Source organism: Anomaloglossus baeobatrachus, unplaced genomic scaffold, assembly GCF_048569485.1.
Source record: "Anomaloglossus baeobatrachus isolate aAnoBae1 unplaced genomic scaffold, aAnoBae1.hap1 Scaffold_138, whole genome shotgun sequence".
In the NCBI taxonomy this organism is placed as follows: domain Eukaryota; kingdom Metazoa; phylum Chordata; class Amphibia; order Anura; family Aromobatidae; genus Anomaloglossus; species Anomaloglossus baeobatrachus.
The window spans coordinates 451,154-467,500 of NW_027441908.1; the positions used below are offsets into that span (position 1 = coordinate 451,154).

General features: G+C 54.8%; 2 protein-coding genes across 2 annotated transcripts in view; one reads left to right on the forward strand and one right to left on the reverse strand.

Moving 5' to 3' along the window:
- Positions 1–16,347, reverse strand: part of NEURL4 (neuralized E3 ubiquitin protein ligase 4) — a 203,518-nt gene that overhangs the window by 83,907 nt on the left and 103,264 nt on the right. The window contains exons 11-23 of the mRNA XM_075332000.1: positions 13,982–14,177; positions 13,838–13,914; positions 13,682–13,760; positions 13,406–13,581; positions 9,430–9,558; positions 9,208–9,353; positions 8,918–9,133; positions 8,740–8,838; positions 7,204–7,344; positions 6,959–7,123; positions 6,717–6,875; positions 4,909–5,088; positions 4,639–4,732 (exon numbers count right to left, since the gene is read on the reverse strand). Of these exons, the coding sequence (XP_075188115.1) occupies positions 4,639–4,732; positions 4,909–5,088; positions 6,717–6,875; positions 6,959–7,123; positions 7,204–7,344; positions 8,740–8,838; positions 8,918–9,133; positions 9,208–9,353; positions 9,430–9,558; positions 13,406–13,581; positions 13,682–13,760; positions 13,838–13,914; positions 13,982–14,177 (1,857 nt within the window). The remainder of the gene's footprint in view (positions 1–4,638; positions 4,733–4,908; positions 5,089–6,716; positions 6,876–6,958; positions 7,124–7,203; positions 7,345–8,739; positions 8,839–8,917; positions 9,134–9,207; positions 9,354–9,429; positions 9,559–13,405; positions 13,582–13,681; positions 13,761–13,837; positions 13,915–13,981; positions 14,178–16,347) is intronic.
- LOC142260605 (uncharacterized) overlaps positions 14,202–16,347 on the forward strand; it is a 6,080-nt gene continuing 3,934 nt past the window's right edge. The window contains 1 exon segment of the mRNA XM_075332001.1: positions 14,202–14,246. Coding sequence (XP_075188116.1) covers positions 14,202–14,246 — 45 coding nt within the window.

A 16,347-nucleotide genomic window follows, 5' to 3' on the forward strand; every position in this document is an offset into this window, starting at 1 on the left:
TAAGTGTAACCTCTACGGTTGGTAAAATCCTTGAGGGTTTCTTGAGAGATGCTATACTGGAGTATCTGAAGAAAAATAACCTTATGACAGAGTATCAACATGGGTTTATGAGGGATCGATCCTGTCAAACTAATTTGATCAGCTTCTATGAAGAGGTAAGTTCAAGCCTGGAGCAGGGAAATGCAGTGGATGTTGTGTATATGGACTTTTCAAAAGCTTTTGATACGGTGCCACACAAAAGGTTGGTACATAAAATGAGAATAATGGGGATAGGGGAAAATATGTGTAACTGGGTTAAAAACTGGCTCAGTGATAGGAAACAAAGGGTGGTTATTAATGGTACGTACTCGGACTGGGTCTCAGTTCATAGTGGGGTACCACAGGGGTCAGTATTGGGCCCGCTTCTTTTCAACATATTTATAAATGACCTTGTTGGGGGCATGCGGAGTAGAATTTTAATATTTGCAGATGATACTAAACTCTGCAGAGTAATCAATACAGAGGAGGATAATTTTATATTACAGGGAGATTTATGTAAATTGGAGGATTGGGCTGAGAAGTGGCAATTGAAGTTTAATGTAGATAAATGTAAGGTCATGCACTTGGGTAGAGGAAATAACATTTATGATTATGTACTTAATTGTAGAACACTGGGTAAAACAGACACAGAAAAAGACTTGGGTGTATGGGTGGATGGTAAACTTCACTTTAGTGGACAGTGTCAGGCAGCTGCTGCCAGGGCTAATAAAATAATGGGATGTATTAAAAGAGGTATAAGTGTTCATGAAAAAAATATAGTTCTACCTCTGTACAAGTCACTAGCGCGACCGCACTTATATACTGTGTACAATTCTGGTCACCGATATATAAGAAGGACATAGCTGAACTGGAGAGGGTGCAAAGAAGAGCGACCAAGATTATTAGAGGAATGGGTGGGCTGCAATACCAAGATAGGTTATTAAACTTGGGGTTATTTAGTTTGGAAAAACGAAGGCTTAGGGGGGATCTAATCACAATGTATAAATATATGAGGGGACAGTACAGAGACCTTTCCAAAGATCTTTTTACACCTAGGCCTGCGACTGGAACACGGGGGCATCCGCTACGTCTTGAGGAAAGAAGGTTTAATCATAATCACAGACGAGGATTCTTTACTGTACGAGCAGTGAGACTATGGAACTCTCTGCCGCATGATGTTATAATGAGTGATTCACTACTAACATTTAAGCAGAGCCTGGATGCCTTTCTTGAAAAATTTAATATTACCAGTTATGTATATTAGATTTTATGACAGGGTATTGATCCAGGGAACTAGTCTGATTGCCGGATGTGGAGTCAGGAAGGAAATTTTTCCCCATTGGAACCTGTTTGCCACATTGGGGTTTTTTTTGCCTTCCTCTGGATCAACATGTTAGGCTACGGGTTGAACTAGATGGACTTAGAGTCTCCCTTCAACCTTAAAAACTATGATACTATGATACTATGATACAAAGAACAAATAGAGCGCTTCATACAGAGAACCGCGCGCTTCATACAGAGAACAAATAAAGCGCTTCATACAGAGAACAAATAGAGCGCTTCATACAGAGAACAAATAGAGCGCTTCATACAGAGAACAAATAGCGCGCTTCATACAGAGAACAAATAGAGCGCTTCATACAGAGAACAAATAGAGCGCTTCATACAGAGAACAAATAGAGCGCTTCATACAGAGAACAAATAGAGCGCTTCATACAGAGAACAAATAGAGCGCTTCATGCAGAGAACAAATAGAGCGCTTCATACAGAGGACAGCACGCTTCATACAGAGAACAAATAGAGCGCTTCATATAGAGAACAAATAGAGCGCTCCATACAGAGAACAAATAGAGCGCTTCATACAGAGAACAAATAGAGCACTTCATACAGAGAACAAATAGAGCGCTTCATACAGAGAACAAATAGCGCGCTTCATACAGAGAACAAATAGAGCGCTTCATACAGAGAACAAATAGCGCACTTCAGAGAACAAATAGCGCGCTTCATACAGAGAACAAATAGAGCGCTTCATACAGAGAACAAATAGAGCGCTTCATACAGAGAACAAATAGAGCGCTTCATACAGAGGACAGCGCGCTTCATACAGAGAACAAATAGAGCGCTTCATATAGAGAACAAATAGAGCGCTCCATACAGAGAACAAATAGAGAGCTTCATACAGAGAACAAATAGAGCGCTTCATACAGAGAACAAATAGAGCGCTTCATACAGAGAACAAATAGCGCGCTTCATACAGAGAACAAATAGAGCGCTTCATACAGAGAACAAATAGAGCGCTTCATACAGAGAACAAATAGAGTGCTTCATACAGAGAACAAATAGAGCGCTTCATACAGAGAACAAATAGAGTGCTTCATACAGAGAACAAATAGAGCGCTTCATACAGAGAACAAATAGCGCGCTTCATACAGAGAACAAATAGAGCGCTTCATACAGAGAACAAATAGAGCGCTTCATACAGAGGACAGCGCGCTTCATACAGAGAACAAATAGCGCGCTTCATACAGAGAACAAATAGAGCGCTTAATACAGAGAACAAATAGAGCGCTTCATACAGAGAACAAATAGCGCGCTCCATAAAGAGAACAAATAGAGCGCTTCATACAGAGAACAAATAGAGCGCTCCATACAGAGAACAAATAGAGCGCTTCATACAGAGAACAAATAGAGCACTTCATACAGAGAACAAATAGAGCGCTCCATACAGAGAACAAATAGAGCGCTTCATACAGAGAACAAATAGCGCGCTTCATACAGAGAACAAATAGAGCGCTTCATGCAGAGAACAAATAGAGCGCTTCATACAGAGAACAAATAGAGCGCTTCATACAGAGAACAAATAGAGCGCTTCATACAGAGAACAAATAGCACGTTTCATACAGAGAACAAATAGCACGTTTCATACAGAGAACAAATAGCGCGCTTCATACAGAGAACAAATAAAGCGCTTCATACAGAGAACAAATAGCGCGCTTCATACAGAGAACAAATAGCGCGCTTGCTACAGAGAACAAATAGAGCGCTTCATACAGAGAACAAATAGAGCGCTTCATACAGAGAACAAATAGCGCGCTTCATACAGAGAACAAATAGAGCGCTTCATACAGAGAACAAATAGAGCGCTTCATACAGAGAACAAATAGAGCGCTTCATACAGAGAACAAATAGAGCGCTTCATACAGAGAACAATTAGCGCACTTCATACAGAGAACAAATAGAGCGCTTCATACAGAGAACAAATAGCGCGCTTCATACAGAGAACAAATAGAGCGCTTCATACAGAGAACAAATAGAGCGCTTCATACAGAGAACAAATAGCGCACTTCAGAGAACAAATAGCGCGCTTCATACAGAGAACAAATAGAGCGCTTCATACAGAGAACAAATAGAGCGCTTCATACAGAGAACAAATAGCGCGCTTCATACAGAGAACAAATAGCGCGCTTCATACAGAGAACAAATAGCGCGCTTCATACAGAGAACAAATAGCGCACTTCATACAGAGAACAAATAGCGCACTTCAGAGAACAAATAGCGCGCTTCATACAGAGAACAAATAGAGCGCTTCATACAGAGAACAAATAGAGCGCTTCATACAGAGAACAAATAGAGCGCTTCATACAGAGAACAAATAGCGCGCTTCATACAGAGAACAAATAGCGCGCTTCATACAGAGAACAAATAGCGCGCTTCATACAGAGAACAAATAGAGCGCTTCATACAGAGAACAAATAGAGCGCTTCATACAGAGAACAAATAGCGCGCTTCATACAGAGAACGAATCATAGGGAGAGAACATATAGAGAGCTCTAGGAGGCGATAATGGATAGAGCATTCATAGGGAAAGAATGTATAGAGCGCTTCATAGAGAGAATGTATAGAGCGCTTCATAGAGATAATGTATAGAGCGCTTCATAGAGAGAATGTATAGAGCACTGTATAGAGAGAATGTATAGAGCACTGCATAGAGAGAAAATCTATAGCACGCATCATAGCGAGAGAACATATAGAAAGCTCTAGGAGGCGATAATGGATAGAGCATTCATAGGGAGAGAATGTAAAGAGCGATTCACAGAGATAGTACGTATACAGCGCATCATAGAAAGTATTGAACGCTTCATATGGAGAACATATAGCTCATTTGTTTGGTTGAGAGCGTAAAGAGAGCTTCATAAAAAGAATATAGATTGGATGAGGTGTAGTGTGGGGGGGAGCTGTGGTGCAGTGTTGGTGTATTGTGGGGGTGAAGTGTGGCGCGGGGTCGGTATAGTTTGGGGGTTACACGTGGTGCAGGGTTGGTGTATTGTGAGGGTGAGGTGTGTTGTGGGGGGTTGTGTATTGTGGGGGGTCGTGTATTGTGGGGGTGAGGTGTATTGTGTGGGAATCAGTGTATTATGAGGAGTCGGTGTATTATGGGGGTGAGGTCTGGTGTGGTGTCTGTGTATTGTGGGGTGGTCTGTTTATTGTGGGGGTGGTCTGTGTATTGAGGGGGTAAGGTCTGGTGTGGGGGGGGTTGGTGTAGTGAGGGGACAGGCCACACGGTAGACCATACCGGACGACCCACTCCTCCTCAGTCTTCTGATAATGGCAATCACTCACCGTCCACCATGTCTGCCTTCTCCCTCTCTCCAGGAATATGACCCTCATGAGCATTAGACTCCGCCCCCTGCGCCTCTCCGGTCACTATGGTAACCTGCAGAGAAGACACGATAGGCAACAAATCATCACACCACAGGAGCCCCCCATATATATCACTGACCCCACAAGAGCCCCCCATATATATCACTGACCTCACAAGAGCCCCCCAAAAATATCCCGGACCACACCCCGTACAGACCCCTCTTGATGCGGCCCCCCGTATACACTGACCTGCTCACACTGTCCGTACAGATCGATCACCACATAGCACAGCTCAGGGAGGTCTTGCGCTCCCACCCCCTGATCCAGGCCATTAATGTATAAGTGGAGACCACCGGAGGAATCCAGCAACAGGCCGACACAGGTTCCCTCAGGACACAGGTCAAGATTCGGCCCGTACCCTTCACGGATCTAGAGGCAAGGAGCAGGAAGTCATCAGAGCGGGTGGAGGAGGCAGGCACACGGGAACGGTGTGTGTGATAGGGGGTCACGTGCTTGAGTGGTGGAGACTCCCCGCGGGGGAGAATGGGTGGAGTCACAACCAGGTCTGAGAGTGGGGGAGGTTCACGTGCGAGAGTGGTGGGGAGTCCCCGAGGGGAAGAATGGGTGGAGTCACAACCAGGTCTGAGAGTGGGGGAGGTTCACGTGCGAGAGTGGTGGGGAGTCCCCGCAGGGGAGAATGGGTGGAGTCACAACCAGGTCTGAGAGTGGGGGAGGTTCACGTGCGAGAGTGGTGGGGAGTCCCCGCGGGGGAGAATGGGTGGAGTCACAACCAGGTCTGAGAGTGGGGGAGGTTCACGTGCGAGAGTGGTGGGGAGTCCCCGCGGGGGAGAATGGGTGGAGTCACAACCAGGTCTGAGAGTGGGGGAGGTTCACGTGCGAGAGTGGTGGGGAGTCCCCGCGGGGAAGAATGGGTGGAGTCACAACCAGGTCTGAGAGTGGGGGAGGGTCACGTGCGAGAGTGGTGGAGAGTCCCCGAGGGGAAGAATGGGTGGAGTCACAACCAGGTCTGAGAGTGGGGGAGGGTCACGTGCGAGAGTGATGGGTAATCCCCGCAGGGGAGAATGGGTGGAGTCACTGTTGAGGCGAGCCATTAGATCAAATACTTAATTAACCAATGTATGCAGAGGATTGTGAGAAGTGTGTTCAATTTAATCGATTCTCTATACATGAGCCAGGTTTTCAGATATAACTAAGATGGCCACCGATGACATCACAGACTCTACCATCAGCATGGATCCATCCAATGACATCATAGACCCGCCTACAATGATGCCCACCAATCAGCTCATGGACTAACACATTGTTCAACCCACTGACCAATGACCACATCCGGACATGCCCCTTTCCAAGGTTATATCAGAGCATGCTTCAGTTGAAATAAAGCAGTCTTGGCAGACCTTGGTCGAGGAAAGATGATTATTCGACTGTGTCTGATCTCATTTTTCAAGCATGCGCTCGATCCACACCAATTAGGCCAGGCAGTAGGCAACTTCTGGAACTTTGTAAGAGTTCACCCTAACAGTCACAACCAGGTCTGATTGTGGGGGAGAGTCACGTGCAAGAGTGGTGGGGAGTCCCCGCGAGGGAGAATGGATGGAGTCACAACCAGGTCTGAGTGTGGGGGAGGGTCACATGCAAAAGTGGTGGGGAGTCACCTGCAAGGGGAGAATGGGGGGAGTCGGGTGAGACTGGGGAAAGGTCAGTGTCAGGTGAGAGTGGGGGAGGGTCACGGTTGCATGAGAGTGGGGGGAGGGTCACGGTTGGACGAGAGTCGAGGGAGAACAGCTGGGTCTGAGTGTGGGGGGAGGGTCACGGTTGGCTGAGAGTGGGGGGGCACAGATGAGTGAGTGTGGGGGAGGGTCACGGTTGGGTGAGAGTCGAGGGAGCACAGCTGGATCTGAGTGTGGGGGGAGGGTCACTGTTGGCGACAGTGGATAGTCACAGCTGGGCAGGGGGGAGGGATTACGGTCAGGCTCAGGGTGTCATGGACAGTGGGGGTCATGTTGGGGGGCTCCTATGTGTCACCCTTGTGGTACCTTGGCGCCATTATAGATGATAGCGCTGCGCTGGAAGATCCAGGCGCTCTTCTTCAGGGCGGCGGCTGTGGCAGGGAAGTTGAGCCTCTCGGGAGAAACACCAATAAGACCGATGGACAGCGAGGACGTCCAGCGCGGAGACAACTGATCTATCCTGACCTGGGGGGGTGGGGGAACAGGTGACAGTGGGGTCAGCAGTGGCCTCAGCCTAGTGGTCCCGCAAGTACCGCTTGCTGCCCCACCTGGAACAAGAAAAGCGGAGGCAGCGGCTGGGTCAGCACCACGATGCCCTGGTTGTAGCTGCCCACGCGCGTCGCCGTCCTGTTTCCGTGTGACAGTTGTATGTTTTTCCCGTGATTCCCCATAAAGTGCAGTGACTGTGGCTGGAGGGCGGGCGGGGGTTCGGCCTGAAAAAAAAAAAAAAGGAGCACAGCATTAGCATCACCCTGCAGTGGAGGAGAAGGCTGCGGGGGCAGGGAATACGCACATTGTGCTCCGTCTCCTCTTCCTCCTCACTCTCCGAATTTACAGATGGCGGCTTGGTGGCGTCCGACTCCTCCAGAACCGAAGAGCTGACGACTGACAGCGCCGTGATGGAGCCGTGAAGATCCAGGATGGCGTAAACCCCCTGAGGGTAGAGAAGAGGGCGAAACGTCAAGGACTTCTGTCCTCCAACCACATCCATTGACATTAATACGGATAAAAGTATGTGCCCCCCCACATCCACCTCCGGGGGCTTCTCTGTCCTCATCTACATCCATAGACATTAATACAGAGAAAAGTATGTGCACCCCCATATCCACCTCCGGGGGCTTCTCTGTGCTCATCTACATCTGTTACAGACATTAATATGGAGAAAAGTATGTGCACTGCTCCATCCGACACTCTGCATTGTGCTTGGTGATGTATGGTGCTGCATTGTGCTTGGTGATGTATGGTGCTGCATTGTGCTTGGTGATGTATGGTGCTGCATTGTGCTTGGTGATGTATGGTGCGGTATTGTGCTTGTGCAGGGTTTGTTCTGATGTTACCAGAGAAGGTCTGGAGTCTGCAGTTATGGGGTCAGTAGAGTGGTGGGGTCTTCTCTGCTCCTCATCACTCGGCCCCCGCTGTGTAATGTTATGTGGTCAGCAGAGCAGTGGGGTCTTCTCTGTCATCTCCTCCTCAGCACTCAGACCCCCATTCTGTAATGTTATGGGGTCAGCACTTAATGGCTGAGTTGCTGCAGTTCCTTCCACTTCTCAATAATAATCACTTAAAGAAAGGGATCGGACGGTGCGCCCCGGGGAGACGAGGGATCGGACGGTGCGCCCCGGGGAGACGAGGGATCGGACGGTGCGCCCCGGGGAGACGAGGGATCGGACGGTGCGCCCCGGGGAGACGAGGGATCGGACGGTGCGCCCCGGGGAGACGAGGGATCGGACGGTGCGCCCCGGGGAGACGAGGGATCGGACGGTGCGCCCCGGGGAGACGAGGGATCGGACGGTGCGCCCCGGGGAGACGAGGGATCGGACGGTGCGCCCCGGGGAGACGAGGGATCGGACGGTGCGCCCCGGGGAGACGAGGGATCGGACGGTGCGCCCCGGGGAGACGAGGGATCGGACGGTGCGCCCCGGGGAGACGAGGGATCGGACGGTGCGCCCCGGGGAGACGAGGGATCGGACGGTGCGCCCCGGGGAGACGAGGGATCGGACTGCATATCGTGGAGGCGAGGGACCGAAGTCTAGTCACTCACTCCATTTTGTGCCAGAACGTGGGATCTGATGGCTCCTCGCCCCTCACTGTGAACCTTTATGGCCGAGCAGCTGCCGAGACGTCAGAGTGCACATTACACTGGGAAGCGTCGCCGGCTGATGAAGATCGGGGTCGATTTATGACTGAGGGTCACGTGCTGTCGCCCCTTCATTACAGCAGGGTGTGCTGCAGAAGACCCCCAAAGCGCTGTGCAGCGATACTCTCCCCGTGAAGGCCATGTGATCAGTCTCGTCTCAGGGGATCCGGAAGATCTCACAGGGTCACTTACCTTAGGGATCCCGCTGGCTGCTGCTCCCATGTCGTCCCCATTTATCACTATGTGCAGAGTGTCGTCACTATCACGCCGGACCCCCAGTCTGCAGCCGGCCTAAAAGGGGAGAGACGACACATGACACATCGGATGTAAAGCTGCACAACATCCCTCATCATGCAGGACCAGAACGTACCCGGATCCGATCCAAACTGCTGCAGTAATTCTCCCGCAGGCGCTGGCCATTCCTCAGAACCTGAGACCCAGAAACCAGCCAGGTGACACGTGAGCGGAGATCAATGGCTGAGGTGGGGAGCCCTCCCCCCAGAAACGGGGCCTCGTGTGGTGGAATCGAGGTGACCCCAATATGACAGGACCCCGACCAGTGCAGGTCCAGCCGCTCCACCTTCACCTGTCACAAAGACGAGATGATGAGGACACACAATGGAAGTCCAGACAAACACGCACCACCCGCGCCCCACTCACCTCGAAAACCTCATTAACCAGCAGCTCACTACTACTGAAGAGGATGGCATCTGCGTAGCCCACGCTCCGCTCCGCGCGCGTCCCATCACCTAGGACAGACACGTTCTTTCCACAGATGGAGTGGAACCGGTGAGACACACTGGGGACTGGAGCAGAGAGTCAGCAAGGAGGGAATAATAGGATCACACAGCCGCACTGACAGCCTCGCTACAGCGGACTCACCAGGAGAAGGCGTGGGGAGGGACTTGTCAGTCACATGACTCGCCGATAAACTGTTGTCGATGAGGCCACTCCCACCAGTGAGCGACACCTGGACGCATTGTCCGTACAGGTCTATGACCGCGTAGATATCTGACAGGCACAAAACAGGAAGTCACAGACCTATGTCCCCACCAGCCAGCCCGACCGTTCTCAGAGAGCCCGCCTCACGCCCACAGAGAGCCCGCCTCACGCCCACAGAGAGCCCGCCTCACGCCCACAGAGAGCCCGCCTCACGCCCACAGAGAGCCCGCCTCACGCCCACAGAGAGCCCGCCTCACGCCCACAGAGAGCCCGCCTCACGCCCACAGAGAGCCCGCCTCACGCCTGTAACAGTGTGTCCCTCCCTGGCCTATGTAAAAACCCAAATTGTTATAAAGAAAAAAGGTTAACATTAATAGGGGTGCCCAAACTTTTACATATGACTGTACATCCCCACCTCTTCTCGCCGCCACTTCTGCCCCAACCTCTTACCACCGACACTTACATCCCCACCTCTTCTCGCCGCCACTGCTCACTGCTGTCACTCCCGTCCCCACCGCTCACCGCCGCCACTCCCGCCCCTACCACTCACAGCCGCCCCCACCTCTTCTCTCCGCCACTCCCGCCCCCACCTATTCTCTCCCCCACTTCCGCCCCACCTCTTTTCGCTGCCAATTCCACCCCCACCTCTTCTTGCTGCAAGTCCCTCCCCACCTCCTACAGTCGGCACTCCTGCCCCAAATCTTGTCACCAACACTCCCACCCCCACCTCTTACCACCGCCATTCCCACCCCACCTCTCACTGCCGGCAATCTCTCCCACACCTCTTACTGCTGCCAGTCCTTTCCCAACCTCCTCCTGTTGGCACTCCTGCCCCCACCTCTCACTGATGGCACTCCTACTCCCCCACCTCTCTCTGCTGACACTGCTTCCCCCCCACCTCTCCCTGCCGACACTCCTGCCCCCCCACCTCTCCCTGCCGACACTCCTGCCCCACCTCTCCCTGCCGACACTCTTGCCTCCCTACCCTCTCCCTGCCGACACTCCTGCCCCCACCTCTCACTGCCGACACTCCTGCCCCCACCTCTCACTGCCGACACTCCTGTCATTACCTCTTACCGCTGCCAGTCCCTCCCCCACTTTCGACTGTTAGCACTCCTGCCCCCACCTCTCACTGCCGACACTCCTGCCCCCACCCTCTCCCTGCCGACACTCCTGCCCCCACCCTCTCCCTGCCGACACTCCTGCCCCCACCCTCTCCCTGCCGACACTCCTGCCCCCACCCTCTCCCTGCCGACACTCCTGCCCCCCCCACCTCTCCCTGCCGACACTCCTGCCCCCACCCTCTCCCTGCCGACACTCCTGCCCCCACCCTCTCCCTGCCGACACTCCTGCCCTCCCACCCTCTCCCTGCCAACACTCCTGCCCCCACCTCTCACTGCCAACACTCCTGCCCCCACCTCTCACTGCCGACATTCCTGCCCCCACCTCTCCCTGCCGACACTCCTGCCCCCACCTCTCACTGCCGACACTCCTGCCCCCACCCTCTCCCTGCCGACACTCCTGCCCCCACCCTCTCCCTGCCGACACTCCTGCCCCCACCCTCTCCCTGCCGACACTCCTGCCCCCACCCTCTCCCTGCCGACACTCCTGCCCCCACCTCTCACTGCCGACATTCCTGCCCCCACCCTCTCCCTGCCGACACTCCTGCCCCCACCTCTCACTGCCGACACTCCTGCCCCCACCTCTCACTGCCGACACTCCTACCCCCACCTCTCCCTGCCGACATTCCTGCCCCCACCTCTCACTGCCGACACTCCTGCCATCATCTCTTCCCGCTGCCAGTCCCTCCCCCACTTTCTACTGTTAGCACTTCTGCCCCCACCTCTCACCGCCGGCACTCCTGCCCCCACCTCTCACTGCCGACACTCCTGCCCCCACCTCTCACTGCCGACACTCCTGTCATTACCTCTTACCGCTGCCAGTCCCTCCCCCACTTTCTACTGTTAGCACTCCTGCCCCCACCTCTCACTGCCGACACTCCTGCCCTCACCTCTCCCTGCCGACATTCCTGCCCCCACCTCTCCCTGCCGACACTCCTGCCCCCCCACCCTCTCCCTGCCGACACTCCTGCCCCCCCACCCTCTCCCTGCCGACACTCCTGCCCCCCCACCCTCTCCCTGCCGACACTCCTGCCCCCACCTCTCACTGCCGACACTCCTGCCCCCACCCTCTCCCTGCCGACACTCCTGCCCCCACCTCTCACTGCCGACACTCCTGCCCCCACCTTCTCCCTGCCGACACTCCTGCCCCCACCCTCTCCCTGCCGACACTCCTGCCCCCACCCTCTCACTGCCGACACTCCTACCCCCACCTCTCCCTGCCGACATTCCTGCCCCCACCTCTCCCTGCCGACATTCCTGCCCCCACCTCTCACTGCCGACACTCCTGCCATCATCTCTTCCCGCTGCCAGTCCCTCCCCCACTTTCTACTGTTAGCACTTCTGCCCCCACCTCTCACCGCCGGCACTCCTGCCCCCACCTCTCACTGCCGACACTCCTGCCCCCACCTCTCACTGCCGACACTCCTGCCCTCACCTCTCCCTGCCGACATTCCTGCCCCCACCTCTCCCTGCCGACACTCCTGCCCCCACCCTCTCCCTGCCGACACTCCTGCCCCCCCACCCTCTCCCTGCCGACACTCCTGCCCCCACCTCTCACTGCCGACACTCCTGCCCCCACCCCTCACTGCCGCCACTCCTGCCCCCACCCTCTCCCTGCCGACACTCCTGCCCCCACCTCTCACTGCCGACACTCCTGCCCCCACCCTCTCCCTGCCGACACTCCTGCCCCCACCCTCTCCCTGCCGACACTCCTGCCCCCACCCTCTCCCTGCCGACACTCCTGCCCCCACCTCTCACTGCCGACATTCCTGCCCCCACCCTCTCCCTGCCGACACTCCTGCCCCCACCTCTCACTGCCGACACTCCTGCCCCCACCTCTCACTGCCGACACTCCTACCCCCACCTCTCCCTGCCGACATTCCTGCCCCCACCTCTCCCTGCCGACATTCCTGCCCCCACCTCTCACTGCCGACACTCCTGCCATCATCTCTTCCCGCTGCCAGTCCCTCCCCCACTTTCTACTGTTAGCACTTCTGCCCCCACCTCTCACCGCCGGCACTCCTGCCCCCACCTCTCACTGCCGACACTCCTGTCATTACCTCTTACCGCTGCCAGTCCCTCCCCCACTTTCTACTGTTAGCACTCCTGCCCCCACCTCTCACTGCCGACACTCCTGCCCTCACCTCTCCCTGCCGACATTCCTGCCCCCACCTCTCACTGCCGACACTCCTGCCCCCACCCTCTCCCTGCCGACACTCCTGCCCCCACCTCTCACTGCCGACACTCCTGCCCCCACCCTCTCCCTGCCGACACTCCTGCCCCCACCCTCTCCCTGCCGACACTCCTGCCCCCACCTCTCACTGCCGACATTCCTGCCCCCACCCTCTCCCTGCCGACACTCCTGCCCCCACCTCTCACTGCCGACACTCCTGCCCCCACCTCTCACTGCCGACACTCCTGCCCCCACCTCTCACTGCCGACACTCCTGCCCCCACCTCTCACTGCCGACATTCCTGCCCCCACCTCTCACTGCCGACACTCCTGCCATCATCTCTTCCCGCTGCCAGTCCCTCCCCCACTTTCTACTGTTAGCACTTCTGCCCCCACCTCTCACCGCCGGCACTCCTGCCCCCCCACCCTCTCCCTGCCGACACTCCTGCCCCCACCTCTCACTGCCGACACTCCTGTCATTACCTCTTACCGCTCCCAGTCCCTCCCCCACTTTCTACTGTTAGCACTCCTGCCCCCACCTCTCACTGCCAACACTCCTGCCATCATCTCTTCCCGTTGCCAGTCCCTCCCCCACTTCCTACTGTTGGCACTCCTGCCCCCACCTCTTCCCGCTGGCACTCCTGTGCAAGCGACTCCTTGGTCTTCGCCATTGATGTAATAGTGCAGATCTCCTCTGGTGGTTTTCATCATCCCGATCCTCGATCCTGATCCCAGAGAATCCAGATCACAGCCATAGTTATTCCTCAGCGTGTTCCCATCCTGCATGATGGCTGTGCCACTGACAGAGATAGAAGACCGTGAGTGCCATGGCGTTAGCGGGGGACCATCTCCAGCAATGGTGGGCTAACCCCTCCGCTGTGCACATGGCTTGCACTCACCTCAGCATCCACGTATCATAGTCGATGTCCGTCATGGTGTTGGGGAACTCCAGCTCCTCTGGGCGGATCGCTGTCACTCCTGGGGAGAGGCCACATGTTACACACATTCAGGCACTTACAGGGGAGGGGGCTTCAGCTGAAGAACTGGGCCCTCACCTGCCTCTATGGACCCCGACCAGCGATCCACCATCTTCTGAATGACAATCTCAAACAGTTCTCCATCCCTCAGAGGCCTGGAAAGAAGGTCAGGATGAGGAATGCAATCAGAAGTCAGCCCCACCATGGAGAAGCCCCACTCACCGGCTAGACATGACGATGGCATCATTGAATTCACTACGTGAATTGTTCCTCAGTGCGGTGCGCCCCCCGTTAGTTATCAGGGCGTTACTGCCGTGCAGGTGGTGGAAGCGCAGGTCAGACAACGACTGCTGCGCGCAGGGCGTCCCGGGCGTGAGGGCCAGAACCTCACCTTCATCTCCAGGCAGAGGACCCGTGTCTTCAGGAAGAGAAAGGCAAAGACATGAAGAGTAGTTCTGCAGAGCCCCCACCCCAGGCCCCTCCAGACGTATATATACAGTGCCAGCAAAAAGTATTCACACCCCGTGAACTTTACCACTTTATTTCACTTTACAGCCACAAACCTACATGTCTGTTATTGGGATGTTCTGTGACCCCCAACACTGAAAACAAGTATCTGAGGTGTAAAGAAATGAGGCCGGTTACTAATAATGTCCTACATATACATCTGAACATTGTGCGTTAGTATTCACCCCCAACCCCCCCTGGAGTCAGCACTTTGTCGGACCCTCTTCCTCTGCTTTCCATTAGTATTCCGTCCCCGGAGTCAGTACTTTATAGGACCACCTTTCTCTGTCTTCCATTAGTATTCACCCCTGGAGTCAGCACTTTGTAGGACCACATCTATAGTCTTTTGGGGTCTCTCCAGATTCTCTCGGTCAGTGAGGTTGGATGGAGGCGCCAGTGATCGGCGAGACCGGATGGAGGCGCCTGTGATCGGCGAGACCGGATGGAGGCGCCTGTGATCGGCGAGACCGGATGGAGGCGCCAGTGATCGGCGAGACCGGATGGAGGCGCCTGTGATCGGATGGAGACGCCTGTGATTGGCGAGATCGGATGGAGGCGCCTGTGATCGGATGGAGACGCCTGTGATTGGCGAGATCGGATGGAGGCGCCTGTGATCGGATGGAGACGCCTGTGATTGGCGAGATCGGATGGAGACGCCTGTGATCGGAGAGAGCGGATGGAGGCGCCTGTGATCGGCGAGACCGGATGGAGGCGCCTGTGATCGGCGAGACCGGATGGAGGCGCCTGTGATCGGAGAGAGCGGATGGAGACGCCTGTGATCAGTGAGATCGGATGGAGGCGCCTGTGATCAGTGAGATCGGATGGAGGCGCCTGTGATCAGTGAGATCGGATGGAGGCACCTGTGATCGGATGGAGACGCCTGTGATCAGTGAGATCGGATGGAGGCGCCTGTGATCAGTGAGATCGGATGGAGGCGCCTGTGATCGGTGAGATCGGATGGAGGCGTCTGTGATCTCGGTGTATTTGGGTATGGAATGTGCCTCGGCCGCTCACACACAGGAATACGCTCTGATCTGAACCCTCCAATGTACATCTGCAGGATGTTGAGGGTTGTTGTCCTGCTGGAAGATGAACCTACGCCCCGGTCTCGGGTCTTCTGCAGCCTCTAACAGGTTTTCCTCCAGGATTGCCCTGTATTTAGCTTCATTCATCTTCCCATCACCTTTAACCAGCTTCCCTGCCCCTGCTGAAGAAAAGCCTCCCCACAGCAGGATTCTGCCTCCACCATGAGTGGCTACACATAGCATTCTGCATTGAGCTAAAAAAGTTGAACTTTTGTCTCATCTAACCAGAGTCCCTTCTCCCACTGCTTGCTGAGACCCCTATATGACTTGTGTACCCCTAACCTGGTGCACCCCCTTCCTCCATCTGTAGAAACACCATTGCAATCCCTTGCACTGAGAAGTTAAGAGCAGGGCTTCTCATCCTGAAAACAAAAGGTGCAATAAAGCAACAACAAAATTGCAACAGCAGCAGAAGCAGCAGCAACACGAGGAGCAGCAGCAACACGAGGAGCAGCAGCAACACGAGGAGCAGCAGCAGCAGCAGCAACACGAGGAGCAGCAGCAGCAGCAGCAACACGAGGAGCAGCAGCAGCAGCAGCAACACGAGGAGCAGCAGCAGCAACAACAGGAGCAGCAGCAGCAACAACAGGAGCAGCAGCAGCAACAACAGGAGCAGCAGCAGCAACAACAGGAGCAGCAGCAGCAACAACAGGAGCAGCAGCAGCAACAACAGGAGCAGCAGCAGCAACAACAGGAGCAGCAGCAGCAACAACAGGAGCAGCAGCAGCAACAACAGGAGCAGCAGCAGCAACAACAGGAGCAGCAGCAGCAACAACAGGAGCAGCAGCAGCAACAACAGGAGCAGCAGCAGCAACAACAGGAGCAGCAGCAGCAACAGGAGCAGCAGCAGCAGCAACAACAGGAGCAGCAGCAACAACAGGAGCAGCAGCAGCAACAACAGGAGCAGCAGCAGCAACAACAGGAGCAGCAGCAGCAGCAACAACAGGAGCAGCAGCAACAACAGGAGCAGCAGCAGCAGCAACAACAGGAGCAGCA